Here is a 19,804-nt window from a genome sequence, read left to right as displayed (position 1 = left end):
GTAAGTTCCGCATTCAGTGCGACAACAGGTGTGAAATATAATTTGAGGAAATTATTTTTCTGTAGCTTAATCAATGTTTTTGTCATAAAATTACATTCGAATACCCCTCACTGCAAACCATCCATTCGAATATGGTGTCGTTTGTTTACGAAATTCTGCTTTTTAACTGGTCCAAGGTTAACGTTCGCCCAGTTAAACCAGGACCAGTTAGTGAACGATTACTGTATAGTATATCATCTACATTTTTCTGAAAGTCTCTATAATAAAGAATAAAAAAAATCTACATTTTATTTTTAAACATTTTGTCCGAATCATTTTATATTATACCTCACCCTATGTTTTGAACTGTCAACGGAAATATTCAAAATTCTCTGCAAATTCGAGTATTTTATATCAAACTAGCTCACCCGGCAAACTTCGTCCCGCCCAAAATTTAATTTTCGTTGTCACATCCACGTTTTCTCACTAAGCGTACGTTCATGAGTCCAATCGCAGAGCTGTTCATTGATTGATCTTTTAATCTACCCTTGAAAATTACCTTTGACTATAAAATTCCTAGTGCTTCTACCAAAACTCGTCATTATAATATCAGATTATCTTCAGACACAATTCTCGTTGAAAATGTTTCAACCACTTGCAAATAACATGTTTCTCCGTTACATGGAATAAATGTTTGATACAGAAAATATGATAGAATAAAGACAGTCCTAACTCGGACAATTCCTTTCTCGAGTTTTGCTCTTATCAACACATTCGGCGATCCATTTTTATTTTTACAGATAGAAGACGATATAGGAGTGCGTTTTATCACATTAATATCCATTTACACTTTCGAACGAAGATCAATTTAGTTAGCACAAACATCAAATGGACTAACAACGCTTGTCAATATGTAATTGTAGAACATATGCGAATTGAATTCTTCCATTTCCCTTCAGAGTTTTCCGAAAATTTTCAATTGTCATGTTTGGTTGAAATATGTGTATTATTTTTATGGGGCCCCCTCCATTCCAGAAGAGGGTGAGGTGTCATACCATCATGGAAACATTTCTCGTACCCAAAAACCCTCATCCCAAATTTGGCTCCATTTACTCGATTAGTTCTCGAGTTATGCAGAAGTTTGTGTTTCATTTGTATGACAGTCCCCACGCCCTCAGAGAGGGGGTAAGTGTGTCGAACCACAAGTGTTATGCAAAGTTATGCAAACTCCCACCTCTGAAACCTTCATGCACAATTTTGGTTTCGTTTGCTTGATTGATTCTCGAGTAATACTGCTTCCCACCTTAGAGAGGGGGGAGGAATGTCAAACCACCATAAAAAACATTTAATGCCTACTAAAACCTCCATATACCAAATTTGGTTCTTTTTGCTTGATAGTTCTTGAGTAATGCAGAAATTTGTGTTTCATTTGTATGGCAGCCCACCACTTAGAGAGAAGGGAAGGGGTATCTTACCACCGTAGAAAAGTTTCGTGCCCCCTAAAACCTCCACATGCTAAATTTGGTTCGATTTGCTTGGTTAAAGGGTGTGTCACATCAAATTGCATCACGGAAAAAACGCTGTAGAAATTTGATTTTTAGGAATTATATCTTGAGCTTTCGCTTATAATCAGATAAGAGTGTATAGATCACGTTGGCCATGCTTCACTGTAAATTTTTCGTAAATTTGGAAAAATGTCGTCGAACGAAAAAGAGCGTTGTGAATTAATCCTGTGCACTCATTTCGAGAATCCGGAGTTGTCACTTCGGGACATCGGTAAGATTCTGGGAATCGTCCAATGCACGGTCAGCAGAGTACTAAAACGATACTTCGAGAACCTAACCATCGACCGGAAGGTGAAGAACGGCAAAAATGGATGCTCCGTCAGTGAAAAAGATCACAAGCGCGTAGTTAAGCAGTTTAGACGTGATCCGAGATGTTCGGTCCGGGATGTCGCCAATAAGCCATTTGTTACTTTCTCTTATTTATGTCAGACTAGCCAGAAGGGCTAATCCTAGAAAAGCCCTCGATCCCTGGTCTAAGCCACGGGGACCATTGAGGGTGGGCTTTCAACTGCCTCTTTTAACTCGGCTAGCTCGAGCTTGACACTCGGAGGCTCAAGATCGGCTCACTCTCTTTTTGGGCACAAATCAAGGATTCAGTTCACAAGTAAAAACACAGATAGATTCCTTTTTTTTTTGTTTATTCAACTTACATTTGTGTATATGTCAGTGTGATGTGGCCGGCCGGATGTTGTCGAGCGAAACCTGGGCGCCGCGAGCTTTGCCGTAGCTCGAAGAGTTACTATAGGGTTGGTAACTCAAGTTGCTCGTTGCTGCAGAGCTTCGTGGACGGCAGCAATCTTCCTCAAAATCGTTTCGCTCCGGGGAATCTGAATTCAGGGCAAAAATATGTCAAGTTCATTCGTCCAGCGGACCAAGCAGCGGGAGGGCGTGCGTACATACAAGGTTCAGAAGGCTCCTAACCGCGACGAAAGGCAAAACATGGTGGGGAAGACGCGAGCCCGGAAGCTGTACACCGAAATGCTGACGAAGCCGCATTACCTGGTAATGGACGACGAAACCTACGTCAAAGCGGACTTTCGTCAGGTGCGGGGCGTGTTGTTCTTCTCCGCAGAGGACAAATTCAGCGTTCCGGAGGAGATTCGCAAGCAGAAACTATCCAAGTTTGCCAAAAAGTACATGGTGTGGAGAGCGATCTGCTCTTGCGGAAAGCGAAGCGCCCCCTTCGTGATGACCGGCACGGTAAACGGGTAGGTTTATCTTAAGGAGTGCCTACAGAAGCGCTTACTAGCACTATTGAAGCAGCACGAGGGCCCGACCATCTTCTGACCGGATCTCGCTTCGTGCCACTATTCAAAGGACGTGTTGGAGTGGTACGAAGCCAACGGGGTCACCTTCGTGCCAAAGGAAATGAACCCGCCCAACGCGCCGGAGCTTCGCGCAATAGAGAAATATTGGGCGATTATGAAGCAGGCCCTCCGGAAGAACCCAAAAGTTGTCAAATCGGAGGCGGACTTCAAGAGAAAATGGATTTCTGTTCAAAAAAACTACAACCTGACGTTGTACAGAACCTTATGGACGGGGTAAAGAGGAAGGTGCGAGCATACGGGCTTGGGCTCGAAGTATGAATAAAATGAAAATGCCAAAAGTTGTTTAATAGTTTTTATTTTACGGTCTAAAATTTTCAATAGGATCGGTCTACTGGGCGAATTTCTACAGCGTTTTTTCCGTGATGCAATTTGATGTGACACACCCTTTAGTTAGCTTCCCTTTAGAGGGGGGAGGAGTGTCGAACCATAGAAACGTTTATCGATCCCTAAAACTATATGCCAAGTATGATTTCTCGTCAAAGAAATTCCCTCCGTCTTGCACTGTGGTCACGCGTATTCTAGAGCTTGCCACTCAGAATGCATTCAAGACGTGTTATTTGGCATAGAAATCTCAACTAAGTACTAATGACGCAAGTAATACTACGTTGAGACGGCGAAGTTCTTCTAGCAACGTTAGTGCCATTTGAAAAGAAGAAGAGTAATAAGGAACAATAAAAATAGCCAGAAAGTTTACAAAGTATGGCGTTTTGACGTAGGATTACGTCTTTCGTGAACATATTGGGGTACAAATTGAAAATCGAAAATTGAGTACATCGTGAAAATTGTCCAATTTCAAACGCTTATTGCTCAGTCATTTCATGAAGGATTGATGAAATTTTTGCGTCAATCGATTTCGGCACTCCATAACAATTTTTTATATTGAAGAAAAAACTATATGTCATAAAATTAACTATCGAACAATAGAAAAATCTCAACCCCTATCCTAACGGAAATACCCACTTCTGATTGGTCGAAATTGACGACACATGCGGCAGGTCCCTAACAGAGACATCAAAACCAAGCTGCCTGGGGGAAATCGGCATTGCAAATATATGCAAGTCGGGGGCATTTATGTCTTGCAAGTAAGGTAAATTTGGACCTTTAATGTTAGTTGCTTCGTGAAATTTCAGATCAATGACCGATCGTGTATTGTGAAAAATTTAGCACAAGTGTAAGTGTAAAATTGTATATGGTAGCAGTTGTGTTAAAAATGACTTGATATATGACACGATTTATTTCAATTTTCATAAATATAATCCAAGGTGTGTTCCCGCTCGAGAACGGGTCATTTGGTTTAAGTCTGTTTTGTTGTGTTCATTTCACCCAAGCAAAATTTATATGGCGAGAATAATTGGAAAAGCGAAGAAATTCTAGAAAAAATATTCCCTATATGATCTACATATAGTATTAGGTGTTGTTAGTCCAATTAAAATTTACATTGGATTGATTAAACACTCAGAAAGTAAAAATTATAAAATAACATTACCTTTTCCATTTCAAATATGTTTTCTCCATATTAAAGTAACATGTTTTTACTGATGTGAAAAAATAATAATTTTGTTCGGCATTGGTAATTATCTTACATTGGTGAGTTTTTTTTTATTTCATCCACAGGAGCATCTCGTCTAGGATCACAAAGGGCGGTTTTCGTCATATCTCGTTCTACTTCGGTGTCTTTTATATGATACGCACCATCCAACGACTGTTTACCATCCTTCTGTCATCATCACTCGGTAAACACTGGTGGAGACAACACCAACAACCCAACAACCAAACAAAACGGCAATTTTCAGGGCCACCAACTCATTATCAAAGAGTTTAACGATGTAATTCTTCAAACATATTCTAAATCAACAGATAGCCTAACGTAATCCTACGTCAACTATGCGGACGTGTCTCAGACACAACCCTCCTGTGAATTTTTTCATGAAAAGTAATAGTTGTATTGGCATAGGGCCCTATTCCAGAAGACGAGATGAACTGACGAGCGCTCGTCTCGTTTGCTTTCGTATTCCAGAAGCCGAGCTCGACTAAAAACAGACGAGTAGCTCGTCTGGCTCGACGACCGTTTGGCCGCGCTCGCCGATAAATCAGTCGAGTCGTCTAGTTTGTTTGATGTGTTTGTTCACCTTGTTGATTGAAAGCATCGGTATTCTTCTGTTCCGCCTTTATTTTCAAAAATTGTTTCACTTACTTACTTTAATAAAACTTAGTATTGTATAAGCAATGTATGTTTTCAACTGCAACCATTAAATTCAATTCAGTAATTGCAAAATTTTGGGCCTCTTCCAAACAACACAATCAAATGTAAACATTGAACTCATATCCAGGGATTCCAAATGACTGTTTTGAATATATTAACACGGCACGAAAAGTCTCGTAACATCGTATTGAACGAAAATGAATAATTCAAATGTGCATTTTTGATAAGCCAATATTTTTTTCTACTGATTCACATTTTACAATGATGCGTTTCATTCGTCGCACCTAATGGTTTCGAAGCTTATTGCTATTAATGTGAAAAAAACTAGACTACGTTATTTTATAACTGTAAATGGAAATACAAGCATATAGATTCGAAACCTTTCTTGATAAATCGTTGATTAGGTGAACAAAAATTGGTTTTAATAAATCCATAATAACGAAACGTCTGAGTGATGAAACCATATGCTGGTAGAAAAAATATAAATGAAACCAAAAGAATTATGAATCTAATTCCTTTTTGTTATGATTTCAGTGTTTTGGCACTGAGAAAAAAAATCGATTGATCAATTTTAAAAATAGTTGTTGTTTTTCTCAAAATAAAAACATGTCTTCACATCTGACATCACTGATCACATCGAGAAAAAGTGACAGAAGTCTTTCCAGTCTACCAAATAAAGCATTTCAATGAAACTCGTGTACTGGAATAGGATATTTTGCTCGTCTCGACAGTGACTGAAGCCGAGACGAGACGAGACGAATTGCTCGTCTCGTTTTCTGGAATAGGGCCTATAATCTAACTAGAATTCAAGTTAGATTATAAAGTTTAAAAAATTATTTCATGACTACTTTTTAGATTTTTTTCACACGGCATTTGAAAAGAGAAATGAGAATTAAATTTTTTAAAATCAATTCAATTTCCGCAATCGAATTTCAGCGAATATTAAGATAAAGATTTTCAGAGAAGGAAATTTGGTTCAAAAATTCGAAAAGTCGAAACTGAATCGTAGTTTAATCGTAGATTATAAACAAAAAAAAATTAAAATGATAGAAAATACTTGGAATGAATCTACGATTCCAATACTATTTTAACCCTAAACCTACCAAGGAGGGTCAAATGACCCATTTTAAACTTTTAGTCAAAATTTACTTGCAAATTACATTGTCACACCATAATTTGCCTACACTACTTTTCTTAAAACATACCTAGAATGTATTTTTCAGTGTTTACTCCTCTCTTGTTATTTTTTTTACTAAGAAATATTTCTAATCTGCCTTAACTACCGCAACGGGTCATTTGACCTGTGCAAACATTCATATGATATCAGAAAGATTTGAATGTGTGGTTGTGATAGAAAACTATTGTATTGCACATTGTTGCTATTGCTTTATATATTTTGTTGTATTTGTGAATGAATAGTGAATGATTAGAATTAACCAGTAATCATTTCAAGCTACAGTGCTATTTCGCGTGTCAAAAATTGCAATTTCATTATTAAAATAAATTTAAATTTCATTCATAATTGTTATCCTAAAAATGTCAAAATATACAGGAGAAATATGGTTTGTCACGTTTCTCAACAAAACTATATAAATCGATTCATTGCTCACTAACTATTCATAAAGGGTCACTTGACCCGATGTGGTAGGAATAGGTATACATGAAACATCGGTAGGTTTAGTGTTAATGAACGAAGTTGGATTTTGCCAGTTCCACAAAATTGGAGGACTAGTCCCAATCTGATTCCTGCATTTTTGTTTACAGTTTTTTGTTAATATGACGTGATGAGAGGAATTATATGCAGATGAGAAGAAGTATGCAGACGACTTGCAGCCGCACTTTTAGATGCGTATTAGAATAATACTATATTCAATAGTCGAAAAACCTTGATGCGTTATAAGGTAATGACTGAGCTTACTAATAAATAGTTAATAACGAATGAGCGAGAAAAAAAGCGGCTCATAGTTATAATAATATTGCTCGAATCTTAATTTTCACAGCCGAACCTTCGCGTTTACATATTTGACCCGTGGAATTGGGCAAATTGGTAAATATAATTTTTCTGATGAGGCCTATGAAATGCGGCAATTTAATAATCATGTTAAATTAATTTCGCGGTCAGCGTTCACCTGCTGGAAGCATAGCGGCCCTGACTTTCGCTGCCCTTGTTACTTGAGTATCCTATCATTTTCTGTAAACTTCAATTTTTGGGATGAGAGCAGAAGAATCGTGTGCATTTTAAACACAGCCAAAATAAACTGTTACCTTTTGGTTTGTTGTCTCTTTCTTGTGACCAAATGATAGAACGACACGAGAGTGATGGGGTTTAATTCGAAAAGGTGATGCTTTCGAACTTTTAACTTTTGAAGCTGTTAAAGCTTTACTATCAACCTGCGGCTGAATCATTTCAAATTCCACTATAAGTACTGAAATCGATTATCAAATGTTTGACAAATTTGTGTCAGTTGTTATAACTAGACATGGCAAGATCGCTCAAAGCCTGTCTGACAAATTGGTTCCCTAATTTGTTTATCTCAATCTCTGTTTCCTTGTGACAACAGGCGGGGAGTCAAAAAAACACCCAAACAACAACTTTTTATAAGTATACCATGAAAGTGCTGACATGTTTGAATAGGTGGTGTGAAACATGCAGAAAAAAAACAAGACGCCCTCGGTAATAACGAGAAGCCATCCGAAACCATATTTTATTTATTTTTCCGTCTCTAAACTATATTACGAATGCATGCAAATTGTATTTCCCTCCCTACGTTTTTTCGGAAAAAAATTGCGTACAGCGGCAAGTTTGTTGACTTTAGCCGATGCCACGCTATTCTGTTCCGGGGTAACGCCGCGACGTCGATTGCCAAATTTGCATTTGCCATTTCGAGACAACGCCCCTTCCATAACCTTAACCAACTGTTTACTGTTGTTGCTGTTTCGGGGTTGAGGGTGGTGGTCACTTTCGGCCACGGCCGTAACCGAGAACACACGTAAAAGTTTACAAATCTACCCGTAGGAGTAGTTGCTGTGATCATCACCATCATCATCACATTGGAACTGGTATGGAATGAGTGTAAATATTTGCTAGCTAGTCAATTCCGCTAATATCCTGAGGATTGAAAGTGTTTGGATCGTTCAGTGTTTAACCCCAACAAGACGTGCGTAAATATCCACTGCCATTTGGAGACACTGTTGCTTTTTTGGAGATGACTAATTGTGGGAATTAATGGTTGGGGCTAAATTAAATAGTATTGTGGTCATTGGTGGTCGATCCTACAATTTATAGTTGAGTAGTATAGAATCGCAACTCACCGGATGCGCCGTAAGCGCTCTTGAGATGCTGCAGATGATATGATGAGGATCGACTCGTGCTGCTTCCGGTGGTCATGGAGCTCTTGAAGATGGAGCTGTTACTGGACTGGATGGTGGCCGATGAGTTGGACGTCGAGACGGTCGACTCCGAAATGGTCCCGTACGTGTGGGTGCCATTGTTGCGCGGAGGCTCACGACCGTTGCTCTCCGCGCCGACGTCTCTGGTTGCCGCTATCTGCTGCTCGGCGCTGACGGCGGCGCTCATATTTCTCATTCAACTTAGTTTCTAGTTTCTTGCGGGGGAAGCCAATTCGAAAATCTATCGGTTCTCGCCCCGGATGCTTATTACTTCTCTCTTCTGGTCGTGTGTAAACTACGGTTGCTGTAATGATGTCATCCGAATTGAATATTCGATAAAAAGCGATACAGCAAATAGCTATCATTCACGCGAACACAAACGCCCCCTCGCGTCGCGACACTTCGGCTTACGGCTTAATGATGTAGCTCTTTCCCGGTGGCGACAACGGAATATCAATTTACGCTTCTATGGCTGGAAGAAAATAAAAAAAGAGTGCGAAATATGGAAGGAAATGAGAATGAGTTAAAGAATGGCGGGAATTAAAAATAATAGCATTATAACAGAAGTAATGATCTGGAAAAATCCGATCCGATGAGGGGGTGGCGTTGTGCTCATGTGTCTCTCGATTAGGCTAACAAGATAACAAAAGTTTATGCTTCGGATTATCTCGAAGCACCGAAATCTAGTTTGCCTCGCTTACGAGTTTATTGTTAGCGGCGGCTGCGGAGATTGCAGTGGAATCTAGTTGGCGGTTTGTTGTTTTGATTGGCTCGAAGCGTGTTGCTTTCGTTGAATAGTGTTGGATAGCGAATCATAGGAATTTAAATCAGGTATAATATTAAAGTATCATTAGGGTTGTGATTTAAAAGTACATCATAATACCTCTTCAGTCGTTGTCTTCATTTTGGAAGAAATGAGAAATTCAACATGAATTTTCATTTACAATATTCTGTGCACATTGTGAGCTATATGGGTCAAAGCTCGTGGAGATAGTTTACGCCCATGCTAATGGACGTAACGTACGCTCCACGGACAGTTACTATACAGAGAAGATTCACCATCGGAACCACACCTTGTATAACCGACTTGGAATGTGTTTGAGTATCGTTAGGCTTCCGGTTATTCATCTTATTTGATTCCAATACATGTTAATGGAAGCACTGTGGAATAACTATGGGCAGCTTTGTTTTTTGTTTGATATGGCTAATATATACTTCCTTATCGTAAAACAACCCATTACAAAAAATTAAGATCAATGATAACACATTCCTGTATAGTTTAAGTATGTCTTGCAATAGTTAAAAATCATTAACACGGTTTCTGATGTTCATTCCGAGGAATAATTTGACATGGCGCTGTGGACAGTTTCAATGCGACTCATCTGTGCAGAGTAAATATCAATGGAGACAATCGCGTCCTTGACCTTAGCTTCACTAGTTTGGAGTGGTCTACAACACTATAGCAACTAAATCTTCCTGCGTTTTTATCGTCCTCCACTCATAGTTCCATGGTTTCATCTGTTGCCAACTGTCGTTGATCGATTATGTATGCTACAAGGCAAACATCTCTTCGATGATTCGTTTCCTGATAAGTATTCATTGTTGTGTTAATGTTGCAAATGTTCTGAAGATGTCATATTCAATTTAACACCGTCGATTGCGATTGGAAGAAATGGAAAGCGATCCCGATTTACTACAAATACTACATTTACATTTGCAAGTCCTTCGTGTGCTTTATAATGCTTATACATAGTTTTGTTGAATCTAGATTGCGTACTAAAGTCTGCTTCATTTAATATTGGAACAAATTCTTTTGCTCATTGTGGCGCTCCTAGTGGACGGATTTGGAAACTTTTTTCACCCACGTGTCGGGAAATTCGTTACCTTTCACCATGTATTTATGTCATAACACCAAACGATAGCATTTTGTAAACAACCGCCATGGAAGCCGAACGGAGAGATAAAATTGTGCACAGTTTTCTTGAAAATCCATTGTTGTCGGCATCTAAGCTAGCTAAACAGCTTAAAATGCCCAGAAATACCGTATGGCGTGTTATCAAGCAGAACAAGGAAACATTGACGACGGCTCGGAAGCCGCATTCGAAGCGTCGGAGTGGAACTGTCGACCGGAAACTGCGTGGGAAAGTCATCAAGGCCGTCAAGAGGAATCCCAATCTTTCAGACCGCGATTTGGCCAATAAGTTCCAGGCCGCTCACAGTACGGTGCGACGAATTCGTCTCCGGGAAGGAATAAGGTCATTCCGAGCCAGCAAACAGCCAAATCGGACGCTGAAGCAGAACAATGTGGCCAGAATCCGTGCTCGAAAGCTGTACGACCAAGTGCTGACCAAGTTCGTCGGATGTATTCTGATGGACGATGAGACCTACTTGAAGGCGGACTTTGGGCAAATCCCAGGTCAAAAATTTTATTTGGCGACGGCTCGGGGGGATGTATCTGCAAAATTTAAGTTCGTGTTTGCGGATAAATTCGCCCGCAAGTACATGATTTGGCAGGGGATATGCAGTTGTGGACAGAAAACCAAAGTCTTTCTCACTGACAAGACAATGACATCAGAAGTCTACAAAGAAGAGTGCCTACAGAAACGGATTCTGCCGTTTATTCGTGCCCACGACCGTCCAGTAATGTTTTGGCCGGACCTCGCAAGCTGCCATTACAGCAAAACGGTTATGGAATGGTACGCAACGAACGGGGTCAGCGTAATACCGAAGGACCTCAACCCCCCAAACTGCCCCCAGTTCCGGCCGATAGAGAAATACTGGGCAATCACGAAGCGGAGGCTTAAGGCAAAGGGAAAACTTGTTAGGAACATGACTCAAATGAAGAACTGGTGGAATCAAATCGCCAAAACGGTGGACGAAAAGGGTGTGCGCCGGCTAATGTGCCGTATTACGGGAAAAGTACGAGAATTTCTTCGAAACAGCAATGAATAATTTTTTTAATTTTTTTTTATGAAAGAGTAAAGAAAATGCTACATTTGTATGAAAAACAAATTATGAATTCGTTAATAAATGACTGAACTACACGCAATTGTTTGTGTTCCAATATTAAATGAAGCAGACTTTATTATGAATTAAAATTAAAAAAAAAACGCTCCAAGCGATACTGCGGCGTAAAAGTCGTCATGTACCTTAATGTGGCTTTGTTTGTATATAAGAAATTTCACACATTCGTTGGAAAGCTACTGTCATTGCGCGTCTTTTTCAGTATATGTCAAAAAGTTGAAGTGTAAACAACGTAGTTTTTTGCCACTTCGAATATGTCGAATTTCGTACCAACGAGAGTGTTTTTGCGGGGAGTGTTGCTACATTACCTCAATATGAAGAAAAAGGCTGCTGAAAATTATCGCATTTTGGTGGAAGTTTATGGTGACCATGCTCCAACTGAGTTTAATAGTTTAAAAGAGGTAATTTTGACTTGGGAAGCGAAGAACGTTCCGGACCACCAAAAAAGTTTGAAGGTGAAGAATTGGAGGCCTTACTCGATCAATATCCGTTACAAACGCAACAAGAACTTGCAGATACACTTGAAGTAGCTCACCAAACCATATCCGATCGTTTAAAAGTGAAGGGAATGGTCCGAAAGATAGGACATTGGGTGCCGTATGAATTGAAACCACGAGACGTCGAACGCCGTTTTTTCACTGCTCCAACGGCATAAAAGAAAGGGTTTTTTTGCATCGAATCGTTACTGGCGATGAAAAGTGCGTCCATTAAGACAATCCTAAATGTCGGGCAACGTATGGATACCCGAGCCATGCATTATCATTGACGGCCGCGCGGAATATTCACGCCCAGAAGGTTATGCCGTCTATTTGGTGGGACCAGCGGGGTGTGGTGTACTATGAGCTGCTAAAACCGAATGAAACCATTACGGGGGACCTCTACCGATGACAATTGATGCGTTTGAGCCGTGCACTGAAGGAAAAACGGCCACAATACGAGCAAAGACACGATAAAGTTATTCTGCAGCACGACAATGTTCGGGCGCATGTCGCAAAACCGGTCAAAACATACTTGGAAACTCTGAAGTGGGAGATCCTACCCCACCCGCCGTATTCTCCTGACATTGCTCCGTCTCATAAGTATCTTTTTCGAACGATGCAACATGGCCTGGTTGACCAGCACTTCTCCAATTTTGATGAAGTCAAAAATTGGTTCGATTCGTGGTTAGCCGACAAACCGGCTGATTATTTCCGTATAGGGATCCGTCAATTGCCAGAAAGATGGGAAACGTTGTGATTAGCGATGGGCAATACTTTGAATATAAAATTTGTAACCATTTTTTGCAGAATAAAGCATTATACTGAATGAGTTTAGAACTACACTAGTTTAATCTTCTTATGTCTTTGGGATTGTTTGAGAAGAATATCAAATAGAAGTACAAGAAAAAACCATTAAAGCAATTCTTCCTGTTTATGAAATCCAGCGTTGTTAATTATTTGTTTCGCTTACAGATTTTATCGAAATCGGAAGCGTGCCAGCTACTAGCCAATTAATTCGCCAGTGTCACAGCATCCCAATTCAAGACCTCCGCACCTAATAGCAATGCGTTGGCAATGTTAACGATACAAACGAATGCCACGGCCATCGGAGGCAATATATACGACGATGATCACGTTCGCCTCAATTAAGCCCACCGCCCGCAAAGCTGAAAGTTGAAGCCGTAGAAAGCAAAATTTTCGAGCACTTATCGAAAATCAAGTTTCCAAAACTGGCTTACTGTGATTTGCTCGCGGGCATTACTCTACTGCATTATGTGTGCAACACAAAACAATTGTGTGTAAATTTTGCACTCAGAATGACATCATTTTCTGTAAGCAATAACACCTCGGAAGAGCTCTCTCATCACGTGTCGTTGCAGTTGCGGCAAATGGCGGAATAGGAGCGCAAAAGTCCGCGCGCTTACGTATGGAACGATACGAATCGCGCGAATCTGAATTACACGGACAACACGACCGGCCGACGAACCAGGTAACCATAATTTGATCTGAATTAAAAGTGATTACCATTACCTTTTTTTTTCGCTTTCCTTCGTCCGCGTGAAGTACGCCGTTTCTGTTTCTGTATTTGGGTTTTCGTTTTTCTTTTCGGTCTGACATACATTCGGCGCCTGTGAAGCCTTTCGGCTGTTGGATTGTATGCTCTATTGATACTTTTCCCCCATATTTTGAAGTTTTCCCAAATGTGAGGACAGGGTTTACGGCACTAGCGAAAGTGTAGAAGATTAACACTCCCTGTGAATTTTGTAAACAAAATAGTTCTTTCTCCAGATCGTTTGGAAAGATCTTAAGTGAATTCCTTACTTAGTCTGCTTTGTAAGCGATCCCCAAGTAATCGGAGGTTCACTGATTTCGACTTCATAGCCGGTAAAAGTAGCTGGAATTTATCGGAGCGGAAAGTTTAGCAAAATAATCGGAATTTATGCATTTTTTTGGGTTCAGTGTTGGCGATTTCGATAATGAAGCGTCAAAACATGCCTAATCTAAAGCCATGTCGCAACCAAGCCATAAACGCTAAGCCGATGTTTTCTCCAATACACAGCTATGTTCCCTTCGCATACGCATAGTGTCGCTTCGCAAACCCGGCCCCGTTACATTAACATTGGAGTCGCCGAATAAAATAACACAATTAAAGTAGTGAAAGAGATCCGATTGGACACAGTGGGAGGTGGGTGAGGAGTTGGAAAATGGAAAATTAACCAATCCGAAAGTGATCTTTACCGTTAATAACAGAGATTAGTGCATTTTACGAAACTGGTTCACTGTTTTTCATAGACCAAAAATGATTTGAACGTTCACTTCGTATTCGTCTGACGTATTCAATATTCATGGATATATTTTTGGAATCATCGTTGAAACAACAATTCGCTACCACACAGACACAGCCATAGATTTGATAAGCATTCAGTTTTTTATCACCTTTGCAACGTGCTATTCGCTCAGCGCTATTATCACGCCTAAACAACAAATGTACATTTCCCGTGCTCTTGAAAGTTCACAACACCGCTTGATTATCGCACGCTCTCTCTATCAGGCTCGTGTACTTGACTCTGACTGTTTTCCCAATTGTTTGAGTTACTTGTTTGCACATCTTACACTGCACAAGATTTTTTTTATCGCCACTACACACAACTATCGCCGCACCTTTGAGTATAGTCGTTGCCAATGACTGCAGATGAAACGATCCCGTCCTGTCTGACACTCAAGATCCGGGCAGGTTCACTACGGTAGCTAACGCGAAAACTAGCTTTCCTGTACCGGAGCTCACACATTCAATGCATATTATGTACACCCCGCTCCCCCTTTTCACTAAGCACAATCAGGCAACGAGTTCAAGCAGGAAAAAATAATCGCGTCATAATCCACTGCTTTCCATCCCGATCACATTCCGTTGGGTACGGTTAGGTCACAATTTTGATTCGCAATCGCACTTTCCACGATACGCCAGGGTACACCGGGGCCGCCCTCGAAAGGTGGAACAAAACATGTAAACCGGGAACGACGACCCGCACTGAACCTTGTTTGACTCGCGGTCAACAACTACCATGGAGAAAGAGCGAGTCGAGCGAGGACTAGTCGGACCGGGTACACTAGTTAATCCGAACTGGTCGGGAGCTTTCGCAGAACTCGTGTCGCTGGCCTGAACACTCGCGAAAATCACCTCGGAGAGTCTCTCAACCCGCAGAACAACACCGAAACCCAGACAAACGGGTGGGCCACAGGTCGCACAGTCGCACATATAAACGATCGTGAACGCGAACGTTTTTTTTTTCGGAACGCGAGCTTTATCGATGTGGTGTGCGGTTTTTCGCAGACGGCGACACGTTCAAATTGTGTCCCAATATGGACTACACACGGCAGCCGTTCACATCGCACATCAACAAGTAGCCCAAATTGTTTTCAAAAGATCCTCTCTCGGGCTCGATGATGACAACCAATGAACACGTGTGCTACGAGAGCGAGAGAGCGAGAATGAGAATGAGAGATTTGAGCAAGTCATCTTCGGTTCATTTGTGGTACTTTGGATTGGTGCGCGACGCCAAATGGTGTCGCTCTCCTCAAACGGTTGTTGTGGAGTTTAGAATGGCGAAATTCAGATGTAGCTCAAATGTTGGACTTCAACATTTGCTCCAATTACGCGACGCTCATAGTCCGTACACCGCGGGTCTAACATTCGAGGGCATGTTCGTTGCATCGTATAGCAACGGACTCAAATGATCGCACAGCATATGGTTAACGAACGTCCGAGGTATCTTCATGCTGGTGGCTATGGGTGTTGCTGGAGGGTGTTCTTTTCATCATTAACCCTTCGGGCGGAAGTGCATTTTATGTGTGGTCAGATGTGTTTTTTAGACCTGGGGCGAATCATTGCAAATTGTTTGCTTTTATGTTTCATTCTCATTTGAATATAGCATTTTGTTTCCAATTCAGGTGTTGTGGTAAAACTATGAGATACATATTCTACATTATCTTGCTAATAAGTACAGCTCTAAAGGTAGACGTTACTTAATGGGGAACCCAAGGTTACCATATTTATTTCTGTAAAATTTTCTAAAAAAATCTGTATATCTGTATTTTGAGCCTAAAATTCTGTATAAAAAATCTGTATCGAAAAATTAAGAGAAAAAATGAAAATGAATGAGCTCCAACCGATTTCCGGACTTTGTTTTGTTGGTATTGTATAGCGAAAATATTCACTCGACACACGCTGATGAATTTTATCGGCCATCCGGAGAAAAATTGGAAGCGAACATCGTTCGTTTGACTAACGAAGTTCCATAGTTTCTAGATGCATGGTAGTCCTTCTTTCAAGCATGAAAAACGGCAATTATTTTTGATTACTCTCAAATTTTGCTTTTAAGCAACGGAATTAAGATTTTTTTTAATCAAAACTCATGCAGCTAAAAAAACGTAGCAAAATCTTCTTTTTACACTATGAATGTTTATGCGAAATGCTCATCTGTTGACATTTATTGATCTTGTACAATAAAAAGACGACTACCACAAACAAAACAACCTGCATGGATTGGTGCACCATGGTTAGTTGTTTACCTCAACGTTATTGTTGTTGTTTACATTTTCGTTGTTTCACCTCGTTGTGGTAAATAAAAAAAAATGCTTGAAGAACATTAATCCTCCAGTTCCAGTTTAACATGGATAATAACAAGGACAAGTAAGTAACAAACTATTAAAAAAATAGGATGATCTTCAACAGAATTGAACTATTTGCAGCTACGACGGAATAGAGTTCCTGGAGCAGGAAACAGCGGGATCTCCGGTGGCTGGATCGTCGGGAACTTTCAGATTCTCGAAATCCTTGTTGGATACGACCCAGGTCTCTGACGATGGGAACTCGAGGAATGTCGAATTCTCATTGTTGCCCGATAATACGACGGAGGAAGCTGAAAACGAAGAAAGTGGTGCATCCGAGGAAAATGATGTGACTTTGTTGCCAGATGATGCTGCGAAGAGTTTGGAATTCTTCTTTAAAGGGACCTTTCTTCGACGACTTTTTCGCAGTCAAATGCGCCCTCGAGAAATCGGAACCATGAATGTCGGTGGAGATACAGTGCCGGAAGTGATCGGATTCATGTGGAAACTTGCAAAGAAACACGTATCTCGGCAAGTTGATTTTGACAATGACGTTCCGACATGGTCTGAGAAGCAAATGCCAGATGAAGAAGACATTGAACGATTCATCATTCTGCATGACACGACCAAAAGGAAGACCTACAATGTTTCTGCCATCACTCCACGAATCCTTGCTACATGGAAGGATAAAAACATCAAAGTTTTTGTGCATCCATATGCGACCAACGTGGAGACGCATGCCCAGCACCAAATGGTACTGAAGACGCTCATTACGCCAACAAACTCAGACCGAGCCGGAGCCCACTCGACCCGTGATTGTGCTGCTTTGGCTAAAGAGCTTAAGGAAACTCACTTGGATTTAGAGGGACATCAAAGCTCGTGGATGTTGTGGGCCAACTTCATCCACTCTTCGCCTGCTCACAAGCAAGAGCAATTGAAAATTGATCCCGCACCGCCTTTGGAGCTCGCCAAATACTTCCGATGGACAAATGTGTCAGAAGCAGCCCGCCTGCAGTCAGTACATCGGGGTGTCACAGTGGCTCATACTGTGAATGCTGGTTGGGTGAAAGAAGCGGCTGAAATAAGGGAAGAAATTTCAGCAGCACTTGGAATACTTAACAACGTTTCCCGCAAGCTCGAAGCAATGATAACAAAAGGATTAGCCGCTGGAGATTTTATCACCGCAGTGCAATCAGCAATCCGACCAGAAGAGTCCGAAGTGAGCCAAGTGTTGGCGGAGAAAGTAACTGATTGTCCCGATGTTGATCACTCTTAAAGTGTTTTTCTTGTTTTGATTTTACGGTTTTGAATAAATAAAATAAGTTTTATTTGCAATAGTTTCACGGTCTTCATGAGTTTTATTTATTTGTTTCAGATAGTTCATTATTGTTAACAGTAAACGTTTCAAAACTTGCTCTTATATTAATTGGGAACAATATTCAAATCGACCTCATTTGGATCTTGCGTTAAGCCTTTCTCAGGGCTGAAAAATCCTCCAGGGAAGTATCCACAGTGTTCAAACAGTTTCTGGCAAGGATAAACTTTGAAGTAGTTCATAGCTTCACATACTTCAGCCAGAATTTGTTCACCTTCCCGGTGTACTCTCTGAAGACGGTTTTTCACGAGGCCAAAGATCACCTCGATGGGATTGAAAAAGGGGCAGTACGCCGGAAGGAATATGGGTATGATCCCAATGGATCGAAGATAGCGAATGAGATTAGCGTCGCAATGAATCCTCGCACCGTCCATGATCCATACTGAATGGAATCCTGGATATCTTTGAACCTTAGGATTCCGCAAGGCAAACTCTCGGCAGCATTCGAAAAACTTTAGCCTGTTAAAAGTGCCTTCAGTCCAGAAACTATCCAGGATTCCATCAGCGCCAAGGAAACATAAGAACGATGAACGAGCACGGCGACAAAATTCTCCTCTGAAAATTAACTTTTTTCCTACGACACCATATCCCTTCTGACGTAACGTGCCCCTATTGTCAATACTCACCTCATCGAGGAAAACTAAATTGAAAATATCCCATGGTATGGCGAGGAGCTCATTCACAAACCGCACTATTTCTTCCATACGAATTTGAATAGCTCTTCTCTCAATGGTTTTCCACGACAGGCCTGCCTCGTGCAGAATAGTACAGACGGATGAAGTACTTATTGTCATCTGGAAATGTGCCTGGAACATCTCCTTGGCTTCGTCCAAAAATAAAAGAGGATGCTTGCAATAAAGCTCCACCAACCATTGTCGCATTTCCGACTGGAACTTTTTGAAGACCTGAGCTCGTTTTTTCCTTCGGTAAAGTCCCTCGCTTTCAAACTTTTGAATCCAACCATAAATAGTGGACAGGCTTTTTCCGTAAATGATCGCCAAATTCTTTTGGGAAATACCCAAAAAGTAGTGTCCATAAAGGGCGTGGTATACGGTTCCAGGACTGGCCTGTTGTTGGCGAACGGAATGAATGATTATATCGGCCATCTGAAATGTGTGTAATTTGAATGGTTCAATAATTTCAGCATTCAACTAAGCAGACAAATTTTACCTTCAATTACGTCTTCAATAATGACTTTTGGAACAGATTGTAGAGCAAAACTAACCGAAAATGCTTCTAATCGCAAACTACTTCGAAATATTTTGCTTTTTTAGAAAGTAAACAAAAACAAACTGAATATCAGCACAACGACTGGCCTGCTGCTCATGACATCGGTTGGTTATTTGACATGTCGTTCGTTGGAAATTTCGTTCGTTGAACTGACGAACGAATTCCAAGATAGTGCTGTGGCGACAATATCAAAAAGAGTCTTAAAAACGAACTTAGCAATGGATACAAAAATTTCACATCACGCCTTTTGTCGTCCAACAGCTAGGACCATGTCATATCTGAGTCACTCAATTTTTGCTTCGTGAGATTCGTCTTGAGTAGCTCGCATTCGTTTTTCAAGCCTCTTCAAAGAATTGAAGAAATGTATGCATCAAATCAAACAATTTTTGGGGCTCGTACAATAGATTCCAGCGTAAATAATGAAATATGCGGATAAAGTTAACAATAGAATAATAGTTTCTTATTAAGCAAAAATATAAACCTCTTAACGCAACGAAATGATTCACAGAATGAGGGAAAGAAACTTCTAGCAAATTGACAGTTAGTTAGCAGTGTTGCCGTGATCATTGATACCTTCAACACTCCTCCTCAATTATCACGAACTCCGGCGAAACCCAGCATTC

General features: G+C 40.7%; 4 protein-coding genes across 12 annotated transcripts in view; 2 read left to right on the top strand and 2 right to left on the bottom strand.

Moving 5' to 3' along the window:
* LOC129767285 (zinc finger protein 677-like) overlaps window positions 1-13,473 on the top strand; it is a 44,786-nt gene extending 31,313 nt beyond the window's left edge. The window contains exon 5 of one of the 3 annotated variants that reach the window (XM_055767998.1): window positions 12,941-13,473. In XM_055767998.1, the coding sequence (XP_055623973.1) occupies window positions 12,941-13,026 (86 nt within the window). In that variant the 3' untranslated portion in view covers window positions 13,027-13,473. Of the gene's footprint in view, window positions 1-4,486; window positions 4,594-12,940 lie in introns of those variants that run through there. The other 2 variants (XM_055767996.1, XM_055767997.1) reach the window with 2 other exon arrangements.
* Window positions 1-19,804, bottom strand: part of LOC129767283 (echinoderm microtubule-associated protein-like 2) — a 58,208-nt gene that overhangs the window by 24,301 nt on the left and 14,103 nt on the right. For 2 of the 6 annotated variants that reach the window (XM_055767992.1, XM_055767988.1), the window contains exon 2: window positions 8,388-8,937. The exons of 1 other annotated variant lie outside the window; for it this stretch is intronic. In XM_055767992.1, coding sequence (XP_055623967.1) covers window positions 8,388-8,661 — 274 coding nt within the window. In that variant the 5' untranslated portion in view covers window positions 8,662-8,937. 3 more of the 6 variants (XM_055767989.1, XM_055767991.1, XM_055767990.1) reach the window with 3 other exon arrangements.
* Window positions 16,483-18,072, top strand: LOC129767286 (uncharacterized). The gene is made up of 2 exons (XM_055767999.1): window positions 16,483-16,658; window positions 16,718-18,072. The coding sequence occupies exons 1-2, from the start codon at window positions 16,639-16,641 to the stop codon at window positions 17,850-17,852; spliced, it is 1,155 nt and encodes a 384-aa protein (XP_055623974.1). The 5' UTR covers window positions 16,483-16,638; the 3' UTR covers window positions 17,853-18,072.
* On the bottom strand, window positions 16,600-19,330 carry LOC129767288 (uncharacterized). 2 transcript variants are annotated; one of them, XM_055768001.1, is made up of 3 exons: window positions 19,122-19,327; window positions 18,578-19,057; window positions 16,600-18,103 (listed from the first exon to the last, which is right to left on the bottom strand). In XM_055768001.1, exons 2-3 carry the CDS (start codon window positions 19,055-19,057, stop codon window positions 17,999-18,001), a joined length of 585 nt encoding a protein of 194 aa, XP_055623976.1. In that variant the 5' UTR covers window positions 19,122-19,327; the 3' UTR covers window positions 16,600-17,998. The 2 variants fall into 2 exon arrangements, with proteins under 2 accessions (XP_055623976.1, XP_055623975.1); XM_055768000.1 differs by having other exon boundaries at window positions 16,600-19,057; window positions 19,122-19,330.

Source organism: Toxorhynchites rutilus, chromosome 2 (assembly GCF_029784135.1).
Source record: "Toxorhynchites rutilus septentrionalis strain SRP chromosome 2, ASM2978413v1, whole genome shotgun sequence".
Taxonomy (NCBI): domain Eukaryota; kingdom Metazoa; phylum Arthropoda; class Insecta; order Diptera; family Culicidae; genus Toxorhynchites; species Toxorhynchites rutilus.
This window is presented reverse-complemented; position numbering and strand designations above follow the sequence as displayed.